Here is a 20,959-nt window from a genome sequence, read left to right on the forward strand (position 1 = left end):
TGGGGTAGAAAAACCTTAACTGTAATTAAGAAATTGTTGGAGGCTCAGCATAGACAACACTGAGAGTTAAAATCTACAGGGGAACCCATTCATGTGGTGAGTCCCCTCGCACTTTTGTTTTATCTCCAGGAACTCAACTCATAGTACATGGAGAAAAAAATCCCCTCCTTCTTCTAACAAGTGGAGTGGGGAAGAACCATTTTTGAAAAACACCAGAGCACTCTGTTCTTAACAAGGCCTCCCCTCAGGAGAAACTATTTAACCAGTGCCTAACCTGTTGGGGCTTATCAGAGCCTAACTCACCTGGGGGAAGGGAAATACCCAACTGCAGCCAACTCTAGCCATTCTGTCCCACCTAAGAAAGAAGAAAACAACTTCGAAACATTTGTGAAGTCCATAGACTCAATAAAAGACTGAGACCTAATCACAGGACTATAGAGTGCTTCTGAACACCTTACCACCACACAACTAAAGACCTAATTACAGCAATTCCTTTTACCCAGTACATCATGTCAGCCTAGAAAAAAAAAAAAAAAAAAAAAAAACCTGTAAGGCTGGGCACAGTGGCTCACACCTATAATCCCGACACTTTGGGAGGCTGAGGCAAGAGGACTGTTTGAGCCCAGGTGTTTGAGACCAGGCTGGGCAATATAGTGAGACCCCATCTCTAAAAAAATAAAAAAATTAGCCTTGGTGGCACATGCCTGTAGTCCCATCCACCTGGGAGGTCAAGGCTGCAGTGAAATATTAAATATTTTTAAATATATGTAAGTTCTGTAGAGAGAATGAGAATAATATAGGTCAGAAACTTGGATCCACATAAAGAAAGCATGAGCATACAAGAAATAGACGAAGTTTAAAACCCTTTTTTTTTTTTTTTGAGACAGGGTCTCACTTTGTCACTCAGGTTGGAGTGCAGTAGCATGATCACAGCAAATTGTAGCCTCAAACTCCTGAGCTCAAGCAATCCTTCTGCCTCCTGAGTAGCTAGGACAACAGGCATGCCCACCATGCCTTTTTTTTTTTTTTTTTTTTTTTTGAGACAGGTCTCACTCTGTCCCCTAGGCACGATCTTGGCTCACTGCAGCCTCCGCCTCCTGGGTTCAAACAATTCTCCTGCCTCAGCCTCCCAAGTAGCTGGGACTACAGGCGCATGCCACCACACCCAGCTAATTTTGTATTTTTGGTAGAGACAGGGTTTCACCATGTTGGCCAGGCTGGTATCAAACTCCTGACCTCAAGTGATTCGCCCGCCTCAGCCTCCCAAAACGCTGGGATTAAAGGCGTGAGCCACTGCACCAGGCCGATGCCTGGCTAATTTTTGTTTTTTGTTTTGTTTTGTTTTGTTTTGTAGAGACAGGATCTCAATGGGATCTCACTACATTGCCTAGGCTGGTTTTGAATCCCTGGCCTCAGGCAATCCTCCCACCTTGGCCTCCCAAAGCTGATTACATGCATGAGACACCACGTCTTATTTTTCTTATTCTCAAATGGTCTAAGAGAAAACAGTTGGTTCAAAATAATAACAGCAACAATGTATTCAATTATGGGTTCTTCTGCAAATATCTTGTGTGTGCATATATATACACATATACGTTTATATATGCTTATATATCAGCGAAATGAATGACAGCAATGATACAAAGATGGGAGGGAGGAATCATATTCTTATTATAAGGCACTCACACTACCTGTGAAACAGTATAGTTATTTGTATGTAGGTTTGGATTTGTTATAAATGTATATTGCAAACTCTAGGGCAACCAGGAAGGAGATAAATTATAATCATATAAAATGTTCTATTAAACTCACCAAGAGGGCTGGGCACAATGGCTCATGCCTGTAATCCCAGCACTTTGGGAGGCCGAGGCAGGCAGATCACTTGAGGCCAGGAGTTTGAGACCAGCATGGCCAACATGGTGAAACCCTGCCTCTACGAAAAATACAAAAATTAGCCAGGTGTGATGGCAGGTGCCTGTAATCGCAGCTACTCAGAAGGCTGAAACAGGAGAATTGCTTGAACCTGGAAGGCGGAGGTTGCAGTGAGCTGAGATTGGGGATTGAGCCACTGCACTCCAGCCTGGGTGACAGAGTGAAACAGTCTCAAAATAAAACAAAACAAACCACCAAGAGTAGAAGACAAAAAGAACAAGGGCAACAAACAGAAAACAGCAATCAATATGATATATATTAACCCAACTAAATCAATAATCACTTTGAACATCAACGGTCTCAAGGCACTAATTAAAAGATTATGAGATGATCAAAAAACAAGACCCAACTATATGTTGTCTATAAGAAACCCACTTTAAATATAAATAAACATATGGATTAGAAGTAAACAGAAAAATATACCATGCTAACACTGATAAAAAATTTCAGAAAAAGCAGACTCAAAGCAAAGAAAGTTATTAGAGATAAAGAAGGGCATTAAATAATGACACATGGGTCAATTCTCCAAGACATAGCATTCCTTAATGTATATCCACCTAATGACAGAGCATCAAACTACAAGAGGCAAAAACTAATGGAACTGCAAGGAGAAACAGATGAAACTACTATTATAGTTGTAGACTCAAACACCCCTCAAATCAGAAATGGACCGATCTAGCAGGCAAGAAATCATTAAGAACATAGCTGAATTCAACAATACCATCCGTTGATTGGATATAATTAACACCTATCAACCACTTCATCCAAAAGCAGAAACACATTCTTCTCAAGTTCACATGGAACACTCACCAAGACAGAAGACATTCTGTAACATAAAACACACCTTAACAAATTAAAAAAAAAAAACAAATATAGTATTTACTCTCAAACAAGGGAATTAAATGAGAAATCAATAACAAGAAAACTGAAACATCCCAAAATATGTGAAGATTAAAAAAGATACTTCTAAATAACACAAGTCAGAGAAGAAATCTCAAGAGAAATTTTAAAGTATTTTGAGCTAAGTGGAAAAAAAATGTACATCTTATCAAAATTTGTGGGATGCTGTGAAAGCAGGGCTTAGAGGAAAATGCATAGCATTGAGTGCATATATTTGATAAGAAAGATCTAAAATCCATACTCCAAGTTTCCATGTTAGGAAATTAGAAAAAGAAGAGCAAATTAAATCCAAAATAAGCAGAAGGAAAGAAATAAGAGCACAAGTCAACGAAATTAAAAACAGAAAATCAATAGAAAAAAAATCAACAAAATGAAAACCTGGCTTTTTCAAAAGATCGATAAACTCAATAAGCCTCTAGCCAGGCTCCCTAAGGAGGAACAAAAGGGAGGACACAAATTACTAATATCAGAAATGAAGGAAGAGACATCCACTAAGGTCCCATAGACATTAAAATGATAACCAAGACATACTATAAATAACTCTATGCCCACAAATCTGATAACCTACAAGAAATGGACCAATGCCTCAGAAAATGCAATTTGTGAAAACTCACAGAAGAAGAAACAGGCTATCTAAATAGGCCTCTATTTGTTAAAGATATTGCCTCAATAAGTAATAACCTTCCAAAACAGAAAGTAACAGGCCCAGACGGATCCACTGGTGAATTCTACCAATTATTTAAGGTAGAAATTTTACTAATTCCATACAGTCTCAATCGGAGGAAAGAAGCAAAAGAAAGACTTCCTAACTCATCCTATGAGGCTAGAAATACCCTCATATCAAACCAAAGACACTACAAAAAAACTATAGATCAATATTCTCTGATGAACATGGATGCAAAAATCTCCAAAAAAATATCAGCAGATTGAATCCAACCATATATGAAACGAATCACATACAAAACCAAGTGGGATTTTCTCCAGGTATCCTAGGCTGGTTCAACATTCGAAATTCAATTAATGTAATTCATTACATCAATAGGCTAAAAAAGAAAAATCATATGACCATATCAGTAGATACAGAAAAAGCATTTCACAAAATCCAACACACATGCATAATAAAACCATTCAGCAAACTAGGAATAGAGGGGAACTTCCTCAATTTGATAAAGAACACCTACAAAAAGCCCAATGCTAACATCAACTTATTGGTGAGAAACTAGAAGCTTTCCAGCTAAGATCAGGAAAAAGGCAAGGATGTCCCCTCTCACCACTCCTTTTCAACACTGTACTAGAAGTCCTAACTAATGTAATAAGACCCAAAAAAAAGATATGAAGATTAAGAAGAAACAAATAAGACTGTCTTTGTTCACAGATAACAAGATCATCAACATGGAAAATTCAATGGTACTGACAAAAACCTCCTAGAACTAATAAATGATTATACTAAGGTTGCACAACACAAAGTTAATATACAAAAGTCAATCACTTTCATATGTAACAGCAATGAACAAGTCGAATTTCAAATTAAACCCATACCATTTATATAAACATCTCCCAAAGTAAAACAGGCATAAATCTAATGAAATATGTATACATTCTATATGTGAAAAACTACAAAACTGATGAAAGAAATCAAAGAAGAATAAAAGATATTCCATGATCATGGATAGGAAGACTCAACACTGTTAAGATGTCAGGTTTTCCCAACTTGATCTACAGATTCAACGCAATCCCAATCAAAATCCCAGCAAGTTATTTTGTGGACACTGACAAACTAATGTTGAAGTTTATATAGAAAGGCAAAAAACCCAAAACAGTCAACACAATATGGAAAGAGAAGAATAAAGTTGGAAGATTGACACTACTAGAGTTCACTTACTATAAAGTAACAGTAATCCATACAGTATAGTATTGACAAAAGATTAGAAAAACAGACCAACAGGACAGAATGGAGAGCCCAAAAATAGACCCACATAGCTACAGTCAACTGATCTTTGACAACTGAGCAAAGGCAGTACAATGGAACAGTCTTTTCAACAAATGGTGCTAGAGCAAAATTAATTCAAAATGGATCACAGAAGCCAAGCATATGCCTATAGTCCCAGCTACTAGGGAGGCCAAGGCAGAATTCCTTGAGCTTAAGAGTTCAAGACCAGCCTGAGCAACACAGCAAAACCCTGTCACTAAAATAAACAAATATTTAAAAATGGATCATAGGCCTAAATATAAAATGCAAAACAATAAAACTCCTCGAAGATAACACAGGAGAAAACTTAATTGACCTTGGGTATGGTGATGACTTTTTAGATAGAACAACAATGGCATGATCCCTGAAAGAAATAATTGAAAAGCTGGACTTCCTTAAAATTAACGCTCTGCAAAAGACAATGTCAAGAGAATGAGAACAGAAACCACAGACTGGGAGAAAATATTTTCATCTGATAAAGAACTGTTATCCAAAAGATACAAGAACCCTTAAAATTCAACAATAACAAACCAATTAAGAAATGGACAGAAGACCTTAACAGAAACTTCATAAAAGAAGATACAAAGATGGCAAGTGAGCACATAAAAAGGTGCTCCACATCATATGTCATCAGGGAAATGCAAACTAAAACAATGACACCACTACACACCAATTAAGATGGCCAAAATCCAAAACACTGATAACACCAAATGTTGGAGAGGATGTAGAGCAACAGAAACTCTCATTCATTGCTGGTTGGAGTGCAAAATAGTACAGACTTTGAAAGATAGTTTGGCAGTTTCTTACAAAACTAAACATACTGTTACCATATGGTCCAGTCAGTCTATTCCTTGGTATTTATCCAAAGGAACTGAAAACTTACATCCATACAAAAAACCCACATACAGTTATTTATAGCAGCTTTATTCATCACTGCCAAAATTTGGTAGTAATTAAGATGTCCTTGAGTTTGTGGATGGCTAAATAAGCTGTGGTACATCCAGACAATAGTATGTTATTCAGCATTAAAATGAAATGAGCTAATAAGCCATGAAAAGACATAGAGGAACCTTATTATGCATACTACTAAGTGAAAAAAGCCAATCTGAAAGGCTACATTATGTATGATTCCAACTATATGACACTGTAGAAAAGGCAAAACTATGGAGACAGTAAAAAGATCAGTGGTTGCCAAGGTCTGGGAAGGGGCAAAGAGATGAATAAGTACAGCACGGAGGATTTTCAAGGCAATGAAACTATTCGGTATGATGTTATAATAATGGATATAGGTCATTACACATTTGTCCAAACCCACAGAATGTACAACATCAAGAATGAACGCTGGGGCCATGCGCGGTGGCTCATGCCTGTAATCCCAACACTTTGGGAGGTTGAGGCAGGGGGATCACCTGAAGCTAGGAGTTTGAGACCAGCCTGGCCAACATGGTGAAACCCCGTCTCTACTAAAAATACAAAAAAGTAGGCGGGTGTGGTGGTGCAAACCTGTAATCCCAGCTACTCAGGAGGCTGAGGCAGGAGAATCACTTGAACCCAGGAGGTGGAGGTTGCAGTGAGCCAAGATCGCACTCCAGCCTGGGCGACAGAGCAAGACTCTGTCTCAAAAAAAAAAAATAGTGAACCTTGGGCCAGAAACAGTGACTTATGCCTGTAATCCTAGCATTTTGGGAGGCCAAGGTGGGAAGATTGCTTGAGCCCAGGAGTTTGAGGTCACAGTAAGCTACATTCATGCCACTGCACTGAAGCCTGGGCAACAAAGTGAGACCCTGTCTCAAAAAAAAAAAAAAAAAAAAAGAGGTGAACCCTAGGATAAACTATAGACTTTGGGTGATTATGGTGTGTCAATATAGATTCACCAATTGTTTGATAATGGTGAAGGCATAATGTTTTCAAGGTTCAACTATGTTGTAGTAACTACTTCATTTATTTTTATGCTAGGTTTTATTTATCCATTCATCAGTTGATAGGAACATAGGCTATTTCCAATTTTTGGTTGCATTTGTGTACTGGTTTTGATGTGGACATATGTTTTCACTTCTTAAGGGTATGTACCCAAGAGTGGAATTACAGGGTCATATGGTAACTCCACGTTTAACAAATGCCTAGAGCTAGCAAACTGTTTTCCAAAGCAGCTGCACCATTTTACATTCCCATCAGCAGTGTGTGAAGGTTCCAATTCTCCACATCCTTGCCAATACTCGCTATTGCCTGACTCTTTGATTATAGACATCCTAATGGATGTGAAGTGGTATCCTCCTTGTGGTTTTCATTTGCATCTTGACAGCTAACAATGTTGAACATTTTTTCACCTGCTTATTGGCCATTTATCTTCTTAGGAGAAACATCTGAGTCCATGTGGACTCACCACTCCTGGTCAATTTGTGTATTTTTGGTAGAGATGGGGTTTTGCCATGTTGGTCAGGCTGGTCTTGAACTCCTGACCTCAAATGATCCATCCACCTCAGCTTCCCAAGGTGCTGGGATTACAAACATGAGCCACCACACCCAGCCTGGTTGTCTTTTTAATATTGAACTGTAATAATTTAATATATATTCTGGATACAAGTCTTTTATCAAATATGTGATCTGCAAACATTTTCCCATTCTGTGAGCTGTCTTTTCACTCTCTTGATAGTGCTCTTGGACAAAAAGTTTTAAATTTTGATGTCCAAATTGCCTGTTTTCTCTTTTGTTGTTTGTATTTTTAGTGTCACATCTAAGAAACCATGGCCTAACTAAAGGTCATGAAGATTTACTCCTATGTCTTCTTCTAAGAGTTGTATAGTTTTAGTGCTTACCTTTAGGTCTATGATTGAGCTAATTTTTATGTATGGGATGAGGTAGGAGTCCAATTTCATTCTACTGTATGTGGACATCCAGTTATTCCAGCACCATTTACTGAAAAGATTATTCTTTCCCATTGGATTATCCTGACACTCTTGTCAAAAATCAGTTGATCATAAATGTAAGTGTTTATTTCTGGGCTGTCAGTTCTATTCCACTGATTTGCATGTCTATGCCAGTACCATATTGTCTTGATTACTGTAACTGTAACAAAACTTTATCTTAACCTCCTTTCCCTTTCCAGCCCCCATTTCTCTCATACTCTTCCCTAAAAAAAACTCTCTGCTCTCCACTGCTGCAAAAATCCTACAAAGAGTTGTCTATTTGCACTTTTCCCAGTTCTTTCTTCTTAAAGATACTTTAGTAAGGCATTTGCTCCCAACACTCAACCAAAACTACACTATTCAAGATAGCTAATGACTTCTACATTGTTAAATTCAATGATAAATTTTCTGTCTTAATTTTATTTGCTCTATCATCAGCATTGATAGTTTATCACTATCTCATTATTGAAACACTTTCTTCACTTGGCTTTCAGAACACTAAGTTGTTTCTTCTCAGTCTCCTTTATTTCTTTTCTCCTCCTGCCCTTCCACCTCCAATATTCGAGTGCACCAGGAGTTTAGGTCTTGCTTCTCTGCAATACATGTTCACTCAATTGATGATTAAATCCAGTCTTATACCTTTAAATACCATCTAAGGGCCAATGATTCCCACATGTATATCTTCCAGCCCAGACCTCTCTGATGAACACCAGATTCATACAATCAACTGCTTACTAAACATGTCTATCTGGATGTCTTGGAAATTGCAAATCCAACATGTCAAAAACTGAACTGAACCTGGTCAGTTTTTGGTTTCCTGCTTCACTAACTTTTTAACTTTATTTTTCTAATGCAGTTTTAGGTTCACAGCAAGATGGAAAGGAAGGTACAGAGATTTTCCATATATCCCTGTCCCAACACATGCACAGTCTCCCCCATTATCAATATCTCCCACCAGAGTGGACATTTGTAACAACTTATGAACCTTCACTGACACATCATCATCACCCAAATCCACAGTTTACATTAGGGTTCACTCTTGGTGTTGTACATTCTATGGGTTTGGACAAATGTATAATGACATGTATCCATCATTATAGTATCATATAGAGTAGTTCTGTTACTCTAAAAATCCTCTATGTGTCAAGGATAGGGAGGGATAGGTATTCTGGGGGTTCTACTTTGACCCTTTTAAATGGGGATAAAGACACAGATGGAAACACACTTAGTCCTAATATACCATATCTTATTCCCAGTGTGGCAGGTAGACTCTAAAGTGTACCCTAACGATTCTTACCTCTTGATGTTCACCTCTTTGTAATAATGCCCTTCCCTTGAGTGCATACAGGACTTGTGACATGCTTCTAACCAAGAGAATATGGTAAAAATGATGGAATGTCACTCCTTTGATTACGTTACATTATATAAACTCCCTCTTCGCAGACTGGAGTAAGATTCTCTGAAGGCTTGCCAAAATAGGTGGCCATGTTGGAGAGGCCCAGGGGGCAAGAAACTATATAGCCTCTGGAGGCTGTGGACAGCATCTACAATCAATGGTTGGCCTCCAGCTGATAGCCAGCAAAAAGCTAGGACCCTCAGTCATACGACCACCAGGATATAAATTCTGCCAGCAATCTATATAAGCCTGGAAGCAGATTCTTCCCCAATTAAACCTCTAGATGAGAATGCAGCCAAGACAACAGCTTGACCACAGCCTTGTAAGACCCTGAGCAAAGGACCCAGTAAGTAATGCTGTATCTGAACTCCTGAGCCACAGCTAAGTTTATGGTAATTTGTTACACAGCAACAGAAAATGAATATATCCAGTGTGAAGTATTCATCTGGATCCATTGAAGGGGATAAACATACCTAGAGAAGCCAAGCCTTATGATCACCCACAGTCTCTCTTGACTCTATACAATGGGGAGTCAGTCTCAATAGGGTCGGGGGTTCATGAGTTAATTAGACTTTGGCTAGAGCAAATGGCACATTAGAAGATAAGAGTAAAAAGACAGTCTGGAGAAAATAAACTGGTACTCTGTACTTTCTGCTCAATTGTTCTGAAAGCCTAAAAAAATGGTCTACGAAAAAAATTAAAATAAAAACAAAAAGTCTGAAGTCAAACCGTGGATGGTCTCACATGCCAAACTACCGAGTAGGTAATGCATAATCATTTCTAAGGAAGGTAGATGACCTAATCTGACCTCTGCTTTAGGAAAATAAGTCCAGTCACAGTATAAAAAGCGATTTGAAGAGGAAGGCTGGAAGTAGATAACTAGATAGGTCATTCTATTATTTCACATGAGTGCCTGACTTAGGACAGGTAAGAAAGAATGAAAAGAACAGACAGGTAATATCTCCAGCAGGTATAAGTGACAGGATGTGGCAACTGATTAGATGTAGGAAAAGAAGCTGTTAGCGCCAAAGACAAATCGGGTATTTCTAGCCAACGATACTAGGATATAAGTCAACAGTATCATTAAATGAGACTGGAAACAAAGAGGTTCCAGAAGGGACAGATAATGAGCTCCAAGAATACAAAACAGTGAGAAGCAGAAGGCAAAGAGAAAGAAAAAAGAAGTGCACAGCGAGAGAAAATAAAGACAGGTGTTAAACTATACAGAATGCTTTGGCAGTATTAAAGATGAGTAAACTACTATGTACAATTATATCCAGTCAGTCCCTGCAGCTAGATGCTTTAGTCCTAATTTTCAAGAGATACTAATACTAAATTATTTAACTCAGCTAGGCATGGTGGTTCATGCCTGTAATCCATTTTGGGAGGACAACACAGGAGGATCTCTTGAGTCCAGGAGTTTGAGACCAGCCTGGGCAACAAAGCAAGAACCTGTGTCTATAAAAAGATAAAATTATTTAACTCAACATTTTCCTCCCTGCCTTCATTGTAATATATATATATATATATATAAAAAGATTTTCGAAGAGGTTATATGGTTTGCCTAAAGTTACCAACTGCTTAGTGACAGGGCCTAGGTTGAAATGCAGGTCCTCTTTAGACTCAGTCTACTTCATGTCCTGAATTATGTTAGAGGCAGTACTTCCTTACATAAACCAATTATCCATGTCCCTTTATGGTCAGAGATGACCATCTGGGCATACCCCCTCACACTGTCAGTACCTGGAATTTTCTCTTGTGGTTCTTCTCTCTGCTCTATGTGACAGAAATCATATATGGCATCAACTAGCGAAACAGAAAAAGAACCAGGCAGACAATCCCTAATGAAAAGAAACATGACAGTAAACTAGGCCCCAAGAAATGTCTCTAAGGATTTGTCAGCAGTGCTGCACTTCTCCCACACACAGGTGTCCCTATCCCTTACCTTCAATACCTACCAAAAAAAATTCTGTCTAAAGCCACAAATGCCCTCACCAGTGGCCAAAACTAGTGAGAATCAAGCAGCAATAGGCATTTTCAACTGTAACTTAATTGAAAAGAAAAACATTCCCCATAAACATACATCGATTCTTAAGGATAATTTCTCTATTTATGCATTAGATTTTAGAGGGTAGGCCAGAAAACCTACCTACCATGCACAACATAATTTCAGTAGAAAAATGCATTTTGAATTCAAACAAAAAAAAATTATTTCATAACTCAAGACTATCTTCCATTTTTATAGTACATCTCAATTCAGACTAGCCACATTTAAGTGCTCAACAGGCTTTCATGACACTGTCAATAAAATGACTTAGTCTATATTATAAAGTGTCTTGTTACAACTCCTTTCTCTGAATGTGTAAAATGGTGAATATATAAGTTATAAAATTATTCAGGCCAAGCACTGTAGCTCACACCTAAAATCCCAGCACTTTGGGTGGCCAAGGCAGGAGGATCACTTGAGGCCAGGAGTTTGAGACCAGCCTGGGCAACTTACCAAGACCTCTTCTCTACAGAAAATAATTAGCCACATGTGGTAGAGTATACCTGTAGTCCTAGCTACTTGAAAAGCTGAGGCAGGAGGATCGCTTGAGCTCAGGAGTTTGGGGCTGCAACGAGCAACGACTGTGCCACTGCACTTCAGCCTGGGCAACAGAGTGAGACCCTATCTCTAAATATATATATATGTATATAATTACTCAAAATTTCCATACTGTAGCCTTCCTTAAATAACTTAAGGTTTCCATTCAAACAGAAAAATTAAGTACAGAAGAAAACAATTTTAATAAAAAGAAGAACAGGGCAGGAACTTTCTAAATCTTAGCAAGATTACACACTCAGGCATTCTGCTAGAAGATCTTCCTTCTTGACCTCAAGTAGCTCACCATATCCTGATACAAGAATCAAGAAGCTTCAGTTTCACAAACACTGTCCTACGATAAAAATACGAATACCACCAATTAACTAAAACAGGACCAAGGTCTAATGCTAATATACCACTTAAATCAATTATCTAACTACACCTAATCTCTTTGGAAAATAATCACAGCCACAAAAATGGACAAATTTCTGAAATCACATTATATAATAAACAAAGGAATATTTAATATTTAAACTGTGTTTTCCATCATGTTAACAGTGCAGAGGAAAATGCACCCAATTATCATAAGAATTTTCCTGGTTCTGACACCATATCACTGTTCATCAAATCTAAGGGAAGTGTTTCATTGTAAATTGGCTTCTCACTATTGCCTAGCTCCTTGCTCAAGACTATTCACTTTCAGAAAATCTTTTTGTAACTATAAAGTCTCAACATTTAGAATCGTGATTTATATTTTATTTGTTCTGGATATATCTTCTTTGTGTCTGTGTAATTTTTAATTACACCAATTAGGTGAGAAATCTTTCAAAGACCAGGACTATTTTTTCTATTTCTTAAGCAACTATCTCCAAAGATAGCACTAGCAAAATGAAAAAGGCAAAAGCTTTACAGATAACACGAGTTAATAAGCCAGTTCTGCCACTTACTTGCTAGCTGACCTGTGTCTCAGATCTTTATTAGTAAAACGGAAATTTAAAATATCAATTTTGAATATTATGAGAATTCAATAAGATAATACAGGCAAAGCACATGGCACAAAGTAGACAGCTTGATGAAGAATACTACAACTGATAAGAGTAATCTAAAGCTGCTACTATATAAAACTGCTAAACATATTTCTTGCTAGTAAAGTTTTGCAAACATTTATATAAAAATCTCTTTTTGCTCTCCCTCTCCCTCTCCCTCTCTTTCCACGGTCTCCCTCTCTTTCCACGGTCTCCCTCTCCCTCTCTCTCCCTCTCCCTCTCTTTCCACGGTCTCCCTCTGATGCCAAGCCGAAGCTGGACTGTACTGCTGCCATCTCGGCTCACTGCAACCTCCCTGCCTGATTCTCCTGCTCAGCCTGCCGAGTGCCTGCGATTGCAGGCGCGTGCCACCACGCCTGACTGGTTTTCGTATTTTTTTGGTGGAGACGGGGTTTTGCTGTGTTGGCCGGGCTGGTCTCCAGCTCCTAACCGCGAGTGATCCGCCAGCCTCGGCCTCCTGAGGTGCCGGGATTGCAGACGGAGTCTGGTTCACTCAGTGCTCAATGGCGCCCAGGCTGGAGTGCGGTGGCGTGATCTCGGCTCGCTACAACCTCCACCTCCCAGCCGCCTGCCTTGGCCTCCCAAAGTGCCGGGAGTGCAGCCTCTGCCCGGTCGCCACCCCGTCTGGGAAGTGAGGAGCGTCTCTGCCTGGCCACCCACCGTCTGGGACGTGAGGAGCCCCTCTGCCTGGCTGCCCAGTCTGGAAAGTGAGGAGCGCCTCTTCCCGGCTGCCACCCCATCTAGGAAGTGAGGAGTGCCTCTTCCCAGCCGCCATCCCATCTAGGAAGTGAGGAGCGTCTCTGCCCAGCCGCCCATCGTCTGAGATGTGGGGAGCGCCTCTGCCCCGCCGCCCCATCTGGGATGTGAGGAGCGCCTCTGCCCGGCCGCGACCCCGTCTGGGAGGTGAGGAGCGTCTCTGCCCGGCCGCCCCGTCTGAGAAGTGAGGAGACCCTCCGCCCGGCAGCCACCCCGTCTGGGAAGTGAGGAGCGTCTCCACCTGCAGCCACCCTGTCCGGGAGGGAGGTGGGGGTCAGCCCCCGCCAGGCCAGCCGCCCCGTCCGGGAGGTGAGGGGCACCTCTGCCCAGCCACCCCTACTGGGAAGTGAGGAGCCCCTCTGCCCGGCCAGCCGCCCCGTCCAGGAGGGAGGTGGGGGGGTCAGCCCCCCCACCTGGCCAGCCGCCCCGTCCGGGAGGGAGGTGGGGGGGGTCAGCCCCCCCGCCCGGCCAGCCGCCCCGTCCGGGAGGTGAGGGGCGCCTCTGCCCGGCCGCCTCTACTGGGAAGTGAGGAGCCCCTCTGCCCGGCCAGCCACCCCGTCCGGGAGGGAGGTGGGGGGTCAGCCCCCCGCCCAGCCAGCCGCCCCGTCCGGGAGGTGAGGGGCGCCTCTGCCCGGCCGCCCCTACTGGGAAGTGAGGAGCCCCTCTGCCCGGCCACCACCCCGTCTGGGAGGTGTACCCAACAGCTCATTGAGAACGGGCCATGATGACAATGGCGGTTTTGTGGAGTGGAAAGGGGGGAAAGGTGGGTAAAAGATTGAGAAATCGGATGGTTGCCGTGTCTGTGTAGAAAGAAGTAGACATGGGAGACTTTTCATTTTGTTCTGTACTAAGAAAAATTCTTCTGCCTTGGGATCCTGTTGATCTGTGACCTTACCCCCAACCCTGTGCTCTCTGAAACATGTGCTGTGTCCACTCAGGGTTAAATGGATTAAGGGCGGTGCAAGATGTGCTTTGTTAAACAGATGCTTGAAGGCAGCATGCTCGTTAAGAGTCATCACCACTCCCTAATCTCAAGCACCCAGGGACACAAACACTGCGGAGGGCCGCAGGGTCCTCTGCCTAGGAAAACCAGAGACCTTTGTTCACGTGTTTATCTGCTGACCTTCCCTCCACTATTGTCCTATGACCCTGCCAAATCCCCCTCTGCGAGAAACACCCAAGAATGATCAATAAAAAAAAAAAAAAGAAAAAGAAAATCTCTTTTCATTCTTTATCGACAAAGTTTAAAAATGGTCTTGTTCCCAATCTCCACCTCCTAGAAATCAAGTTAAAAGAACTACATACAGTGGAATATAATTTGCCAGCTCTTCTTTTTTTCCCTTCAACAACTACTACCAAATTGCACTCTCACATATTCACAGCACTAATTCATTATAAGGTTGAATCATATGAAACCACCATTTTTATATATCAAAACTGGTCAGCTTATTGGCCATTTCACATGTTTTAACCTGTAATTTACATGCTCAAAGAGCACTTTAGTGATCCCAACCTGGAATTAATTTGCTACATATAAGCAAAGGCTGTTAAATGAGGGCTTTGAAATAAAGAGAAATTTAAAAGTTCATTCTTATTTTAATGCTTTTACTTTTGGACTGTTTTTACCAACAATACTATTGATACCAAATGTGTGGGGTTTTTTCCCCCAACACCAACCAATTCCCCAACTCTTTGGACACCATCTAGATGTCCTACAATTCAGTTCAATTCTGATACTACCTACCTGGACTATCACAGATCCCACAGGTTAAGGGCTCATTTCAGACACCAGTCACAAGTCCCAAGTCACCAGTCACAAGTCACAGATTGCCGCCCATACTGACTAACTTTCTATAAACTGGGGGTTTCCATGACCCTCTCCTCGGATTTGATAATTTTCTAGAAGCGCTCTCAGAACTCATGGAAGCAGTTTACTTACTATTAGTAGCTTATTAAAGGACACAACTCAGGAACAGCCAAATAGAAGAGATGCACAGGGCAAGGTAACAAAGTATTGGAGGCAGACCCAAATACAGGAGATGAAATTATTTGCCACAGAAATTCTGGAGATAGTCTCAACAGAATCTACCTCAACAGTTTTCAAATCTAGGTCACAATAAAATCATCAAAAGAACTTTAAAAAAAAAAAATTGCCCTAACTCTAAGAGATGAGGGCCATAAGGGGTAGTGTAATAAAGTCCCCTAGATGCTTCTCATATACATCTAGAGTAGCAAAACACTGTTTTATGAGGATTTTTTTCATACTTGTACATTTTATAAATCAAAACTAAATTTTGAGGCCAGGCGCCACGGCTCACATCTGTAGTTGCAGCACTTTGGGAGGCTGAGGTGGGAGGATGGATTGAGACCAGGAGTTCAAGACCAGCCTGGGGAACATAGAAGACACTGTCTCTACAATAAATAAATTTTTAAAAGAAAAAAATAACTAAATTTTGAGGGGAAAAATATGCTTTCCTAGTCTGGGTAAAGTTCCAGAGGTTCTACTCTGCCAGAACAGAAGGCTAGTACTATTCAGAATAATCTAATTCAAATGACAATCATACAAACATTCATGGTACAGTTCTACACAGTTTCCACGTAAAAAAAAATCACCCCACATTATCAGGCAGACAACATGTATACCAAGAAATATTTCTCTAATTCCTAGTATTTCAAGTAATGTGGAAAAGTTTACATTTTAGAAAGACTATTGTGATTTAATCTGTAAAACATAAAAGAAAATTTGAAGTATTTCACTAGGATCATCATGGTAATCTTCAATTACTACTAATATTTCTACATATTAAAAAAATCCAAGTTTGCTGAATACTAAATAAAACATTAACAATTTGTTTTATTTAAGTGTAACCAATCCACTAAAAAAGAAATCATAGTTAAAATAGAATTCCTACTGAATTTCAATTTAAACATTTAAAAGCAAGAATAATCTTACTGTTCTAGAATCCGAGAATGGATTATATTCATCAAGTCCTGGTGGAACATTTCTTGTCACTTGTGTAACTGATGGATCCTAGAATAAAATTCAAAGGAGAAAAAAAAGATTACTTATCCTTTAAAAAATAATTTTGATATTTACATACCATTTGCTTTATCTATACTTGTGGTCATGCAGCAAGGCTAACAGAGGAAAATAAAAGAAGGCTCTCAGATTTACTGTCTCATTTCAACAATGGTGAAATTTAAACCCATACAACCTTCACATTCTCAAAGGAAAACAAAAACTGAGTTAGATTCAAATCAGCGGCAAGCTATTACATCAAGATAAAAGTAGACCACCTCTTAATAGCTGTGTGGAACTGACTACACAAAAGCATCTCGGGTAGACCCACCATCATTTCCTTTGGCCTCGACAAAGAGTTCACATTCCTCCTTTTTATAACAGCTTCAGTTTTTCCCACTGAAGATTTCATACTGCATTACAAATCAATGTCATACAGCCAACATCTAGAGCATTCAATATTAAATACCTCTTGTTTTATTCTACTCCAATATCTCTACTGTAGTTTATTTCACCACACGATCGTAGACTGTCTTCCCTTTTCCAAGTATAATACATGATCACACCATTCCAATTTTTCAAATCTTTTAATAGTAGGCTTTCATGAAAATAACCAAATCACACAGTGAGAGGGAAAATGGCAGATAGGAGGCAATACTAACTTGCAGCTCCCACTTAATGGACAGAGCAGCAAGTGGAGACCTACATCGTGAACCTCTTGCTCCAAAAACTATGCAGGAACATACCACGAAATCCGAGAGAATCCACAGACCCTTTGAAGAAGGTGGATTGCTGCTGCAGGTTCCTGGGACAGCCGAGGAACGCCGAAGACAAAGGACATAATCTCTTGGGAGCTCTATGGTCCTGCCACCGCCTGATCCTCCTCCTACTACTGCAGCTAATGTGCTCTTGAAAGTGCCACCTCCTGGCTGGAGGCCAACCAACACAAAACCAGCGTACTTAAAAATATCCACTTCACTCTGCTGCTACCTCCACGGGAACAGGTGTTGGTATCCATGGCTGACAGACCTGAAGATGGATCACATCACAGGACTCTTTGCAGACAGTCCCCAGTAACATCCCAGAGCCCAGTAGCTCCAGTGGGTGGCTTGATCCAGAAGAGAAATAACAATCACTGTAGTTCAGCTCTCAGGAAGCCCCATCCCTACAGGAAAGGGAGGAGCACCACATCAAGGGAGCACCCGGTGGGACAAAAGAAACTGAACAGCAGCCCTTGAGTTCCAGATCTTCCCTCTGATATAGTCTACCCAAATAAGAAGAAACAAAAAAAACAATTCCAGTAATATGACAAAACAAGGTTAACACCCCGAAAAGATCACACTAGCTCACCAGCAATGGATCTAAACCAAGACAAAACCTCTAAACTTCCAGAAAAAAAATTCAGAAGGTCAACTTTTAAGCCGATCAAGGAGGCACCAGAGAAAGGTAAAGGCCAACTTAAAGAAATTAAAAAAAAAAAAAAAAAAAAGATACAGGATATGAATGGAAAAATTTTCAGTGAAATAGCATAAATAAAAAACAATCGCAACTTCTGGAAACCAAGGACACACTTAGAGAAATGAAAAATGTACTGGAAAGTCTCAGCAATAAAATCGAGCTAGTAGAAGAAAGAACTTCAGAGCTCAAAGACAAGGCTTTCGAATTAACCCAATCCAACAAAGACAAAGAAAAAAAGAGTTTTAAAAAATGAAAAAAGTCTCCAACAAGTTTGGGATTATGTTTAACAACCAAACCTAAGAATAATTGTTCTCAAGGAAGAAGAGAAATCTAAAAGTTTGGAAAACATATTTGAAAGAATAATTGAGGAAAACTTCCCCGGCCTTGCTAGAGATCTAGACATCTAAACACAAGAATCTCAAAAAACACCTGGGAAATTCATCATAAAAACATCATCACCTAGGCACATAGTCATCAGGTTATCTAAAGTCAAGACAAAGGAAAGAATCTAAAGAGCTGTGAGGCAAAAGCATCAGGTAACCTATAAAGAAAAATCTATCAGATTAACAGATTTCTCAGCAGAAATCCTACAGGCTAGAAGAGCTGAGGTCCTACCTTTAATCTCCTTAAACAAAACAATTATCAGCCAAGAATTCTGTATCCAGCAAAACTAAGCTTTATAAATGAAGGATACATACTTTTTTCAGACAAAGAAATGCTGAGAGAATTTGCCACTACAAAGCCAGCACTACAAAAACTATGAAAACGAGCTCTAAATATTGAAACAAATCCTCAAAATACACCAAAATGGAATCTCCGTAAAGCATAAATCTCACAGGCCCTATAAAACAATACAATGAAAAAAAAAAGAAAAAAGAAAAGGTATTCAGGCAACAAATAGCACAATGAATAGAACAGTACCTCACATCTCAAAAATAACGTTGATTGTAAATGGCTTAAATGCTCCACTTAAAGGATACAGAATGGCAGAATGGATAAGAATTTACCAACTATCTGCTGTCTTCAAGAGACTCAACTGACACATAAGTACTCACATAAACTTAAGGTAAAGGCCTAGAAAAAGATATTCTATGCAAATGGACACCAAAAGCAAGCAAGAGTAGTTATTTTTATATCAGACAAAACAAACTTTAAAGCAACAGCACTTAAAAAAGACAAAGAGGGACATCATATGATGATAAAAGGAATAGTCCAACAGGAATATATCAAAATCCTAAATACATATGCACCTAACACTGGAGGTCCCAAATTTATAAAACAAGTACTACTAGACCTAAGAAATGAGATAGACAGCAACACAATAATAGTGGGGGACTTCAATACTCTACTGACAGCACTAGACAGGTCATCAAGACAAAAAGTCAACAAAGAAACAATGGATTTAAACTATACCCTAGGACAACCAGACTTAACAAATATTTACAGAATATTCTACCCAACAACTGCAGAACATACAAGCATACATTCTCTTCATCAGCACATGGAACATTCCCCAAGATAGACCACATCATAGGGACAAAAAAAGTCTCAACAAATATAAGGAAATCAAAATTACATCAAGTACTCTTTCAGACCACAGTGGAATAAAATTGGAAATCAACTCCAAAAGGAACCCTTAAAACCATAAAAATACATGGAAATTAAATAACCTGCTCCTGAATGATGACTGGGTCAACATTAACATCAAGATGGAAATTAAAAAATTATTTGAACTGAACAATAATAGTGACACAACCTATCAAAACCGCTGGGAAATGGCAAAAGTGGTGCTAAAAGGAAAGTTCATAGTATTAAATGCTTACATCAAAAAGTCTGAAACAGCACAAACAGACAATCTAAGGTCACACCTCAAGGAACTAGAGAAACAAGAACAAACCAAACCCAAACCCAGAAGAAGAAAAGAAGTAACCAAGATCAGAGCAGAACTAAATGAAATAGAAACAAACAAATACAAAAGATAAAAGAATCAAAAAGCTGGTTCTTTGAAATGAGAAATAAAACTGATAGACCATTAGCAATATTAACCAAGAAAAAAAGAGAAAAGATCCAAATAAGCATAATTAGAAATGAAACAAGAGACATTACAACCAATACCACAGAAATACAAAGATCATTCAAGGCTACTACAAACACCATTACACAAATAAACTAGAAAACCCAGAGGAGACAGATAAATTCCTGGAAATATACAACCCTTGTAGAATAAGCCAGGAAGAAATATAAACTCTGAACAGACTAGTAACAAGCAGTGAGACTGAAATGGTAATTAAAAAGTTACCAACAAAAAAAAGTCCATGGCCAGATGGATTCACAGCTGAATTCCATCAGACATTCAATGAAGAATTGGTATCAATCCTATTGACACTATTCCGAAAAACAGAGAGGGAATCCCCCCCTAAATCATTCTATGAAGCCAGTATCACCCTAATACCAAAACCAGGAAAGGACATAACAAAAAAAGAAAACTACAGGCCAATATCCCTGATGAACAGAGATGCAAAAATCCTCAACCAAATACTAGTTAACCAAATTCAACAGCATATCAAAAAGATAATCCACCATAATCAAGTGGTTTCATAAGAGGGATGCAGGCATGGCTTAACATCCACAAGTCAATAAATGTGATACACCACATAAACAGAATTAAAAACAAGAATTACCTGATCATCTCAATAGACAAAAAAAAAGCATTTGACAAAATCCAGTATCCCTTTATGAAAAAGCCTCAGCAAAATTGGCATAAAAGGGACATACCTTAAGGTAATAAAAGCCATCTATGACAAACCTACAGCCAACATTACACTGAACGGGGAAAACTTGAAAGCATTCCCCTTAGGAACTGGAACAAGACAACGATGCCCACTTTCACCACTTCTATTCTACACCGTACTGGAAGTCCTAGCCAGAGGAATTAGACAAGAAAAAGAAACAAAGGGCATCCAAATTAGTAAAGAGGAAGTCAAACTATTGCT

The 20,959-nt window shown here is 39.5% G+C and overlaps 1 protein-coding gene across 4 annotated transcripts in view; it reads right to left on the reverse strand.

Moving 5' to 3' along the window:
* Positions 1 to 20,959, reverse strand: part of SCAMP1 (secretory carrier membrane protein 1) — a 120,984-nt gene that overhangs the window by 73,564 nt on the left and 26,461 nt on the right. For all 4 annotated transcript variants that reach the window (XM_016953097.4, XM_024356592.3, XM_063811140.1 and 1 more), the window contains one exon: positions 16,443 to 16,520. In XM_016953097.4, the coding sequence (XP_016808586.1) occupies positions 16,443 to 16,520 (78 nt within the window). The remainder of the gene's footprint in view (positions 1 to 16,442; positions 16,521 to 20,959) is intronic.

This window comes from Pan troglodytes, chromosome 4 (genome assembly GCF_028858775.2).
Source record: "Pan troglodytes isolate AG18354 chromosome 4, NHGRI_mPanTro3-v2.0_pri, whole genome shotgun sequence".
Classification (NCBI taxonomy): Eukaryota; Metazoa; Chordata; class Mammalia; order Primates; family Hominidae; genus Pan; species Pan troglodytes.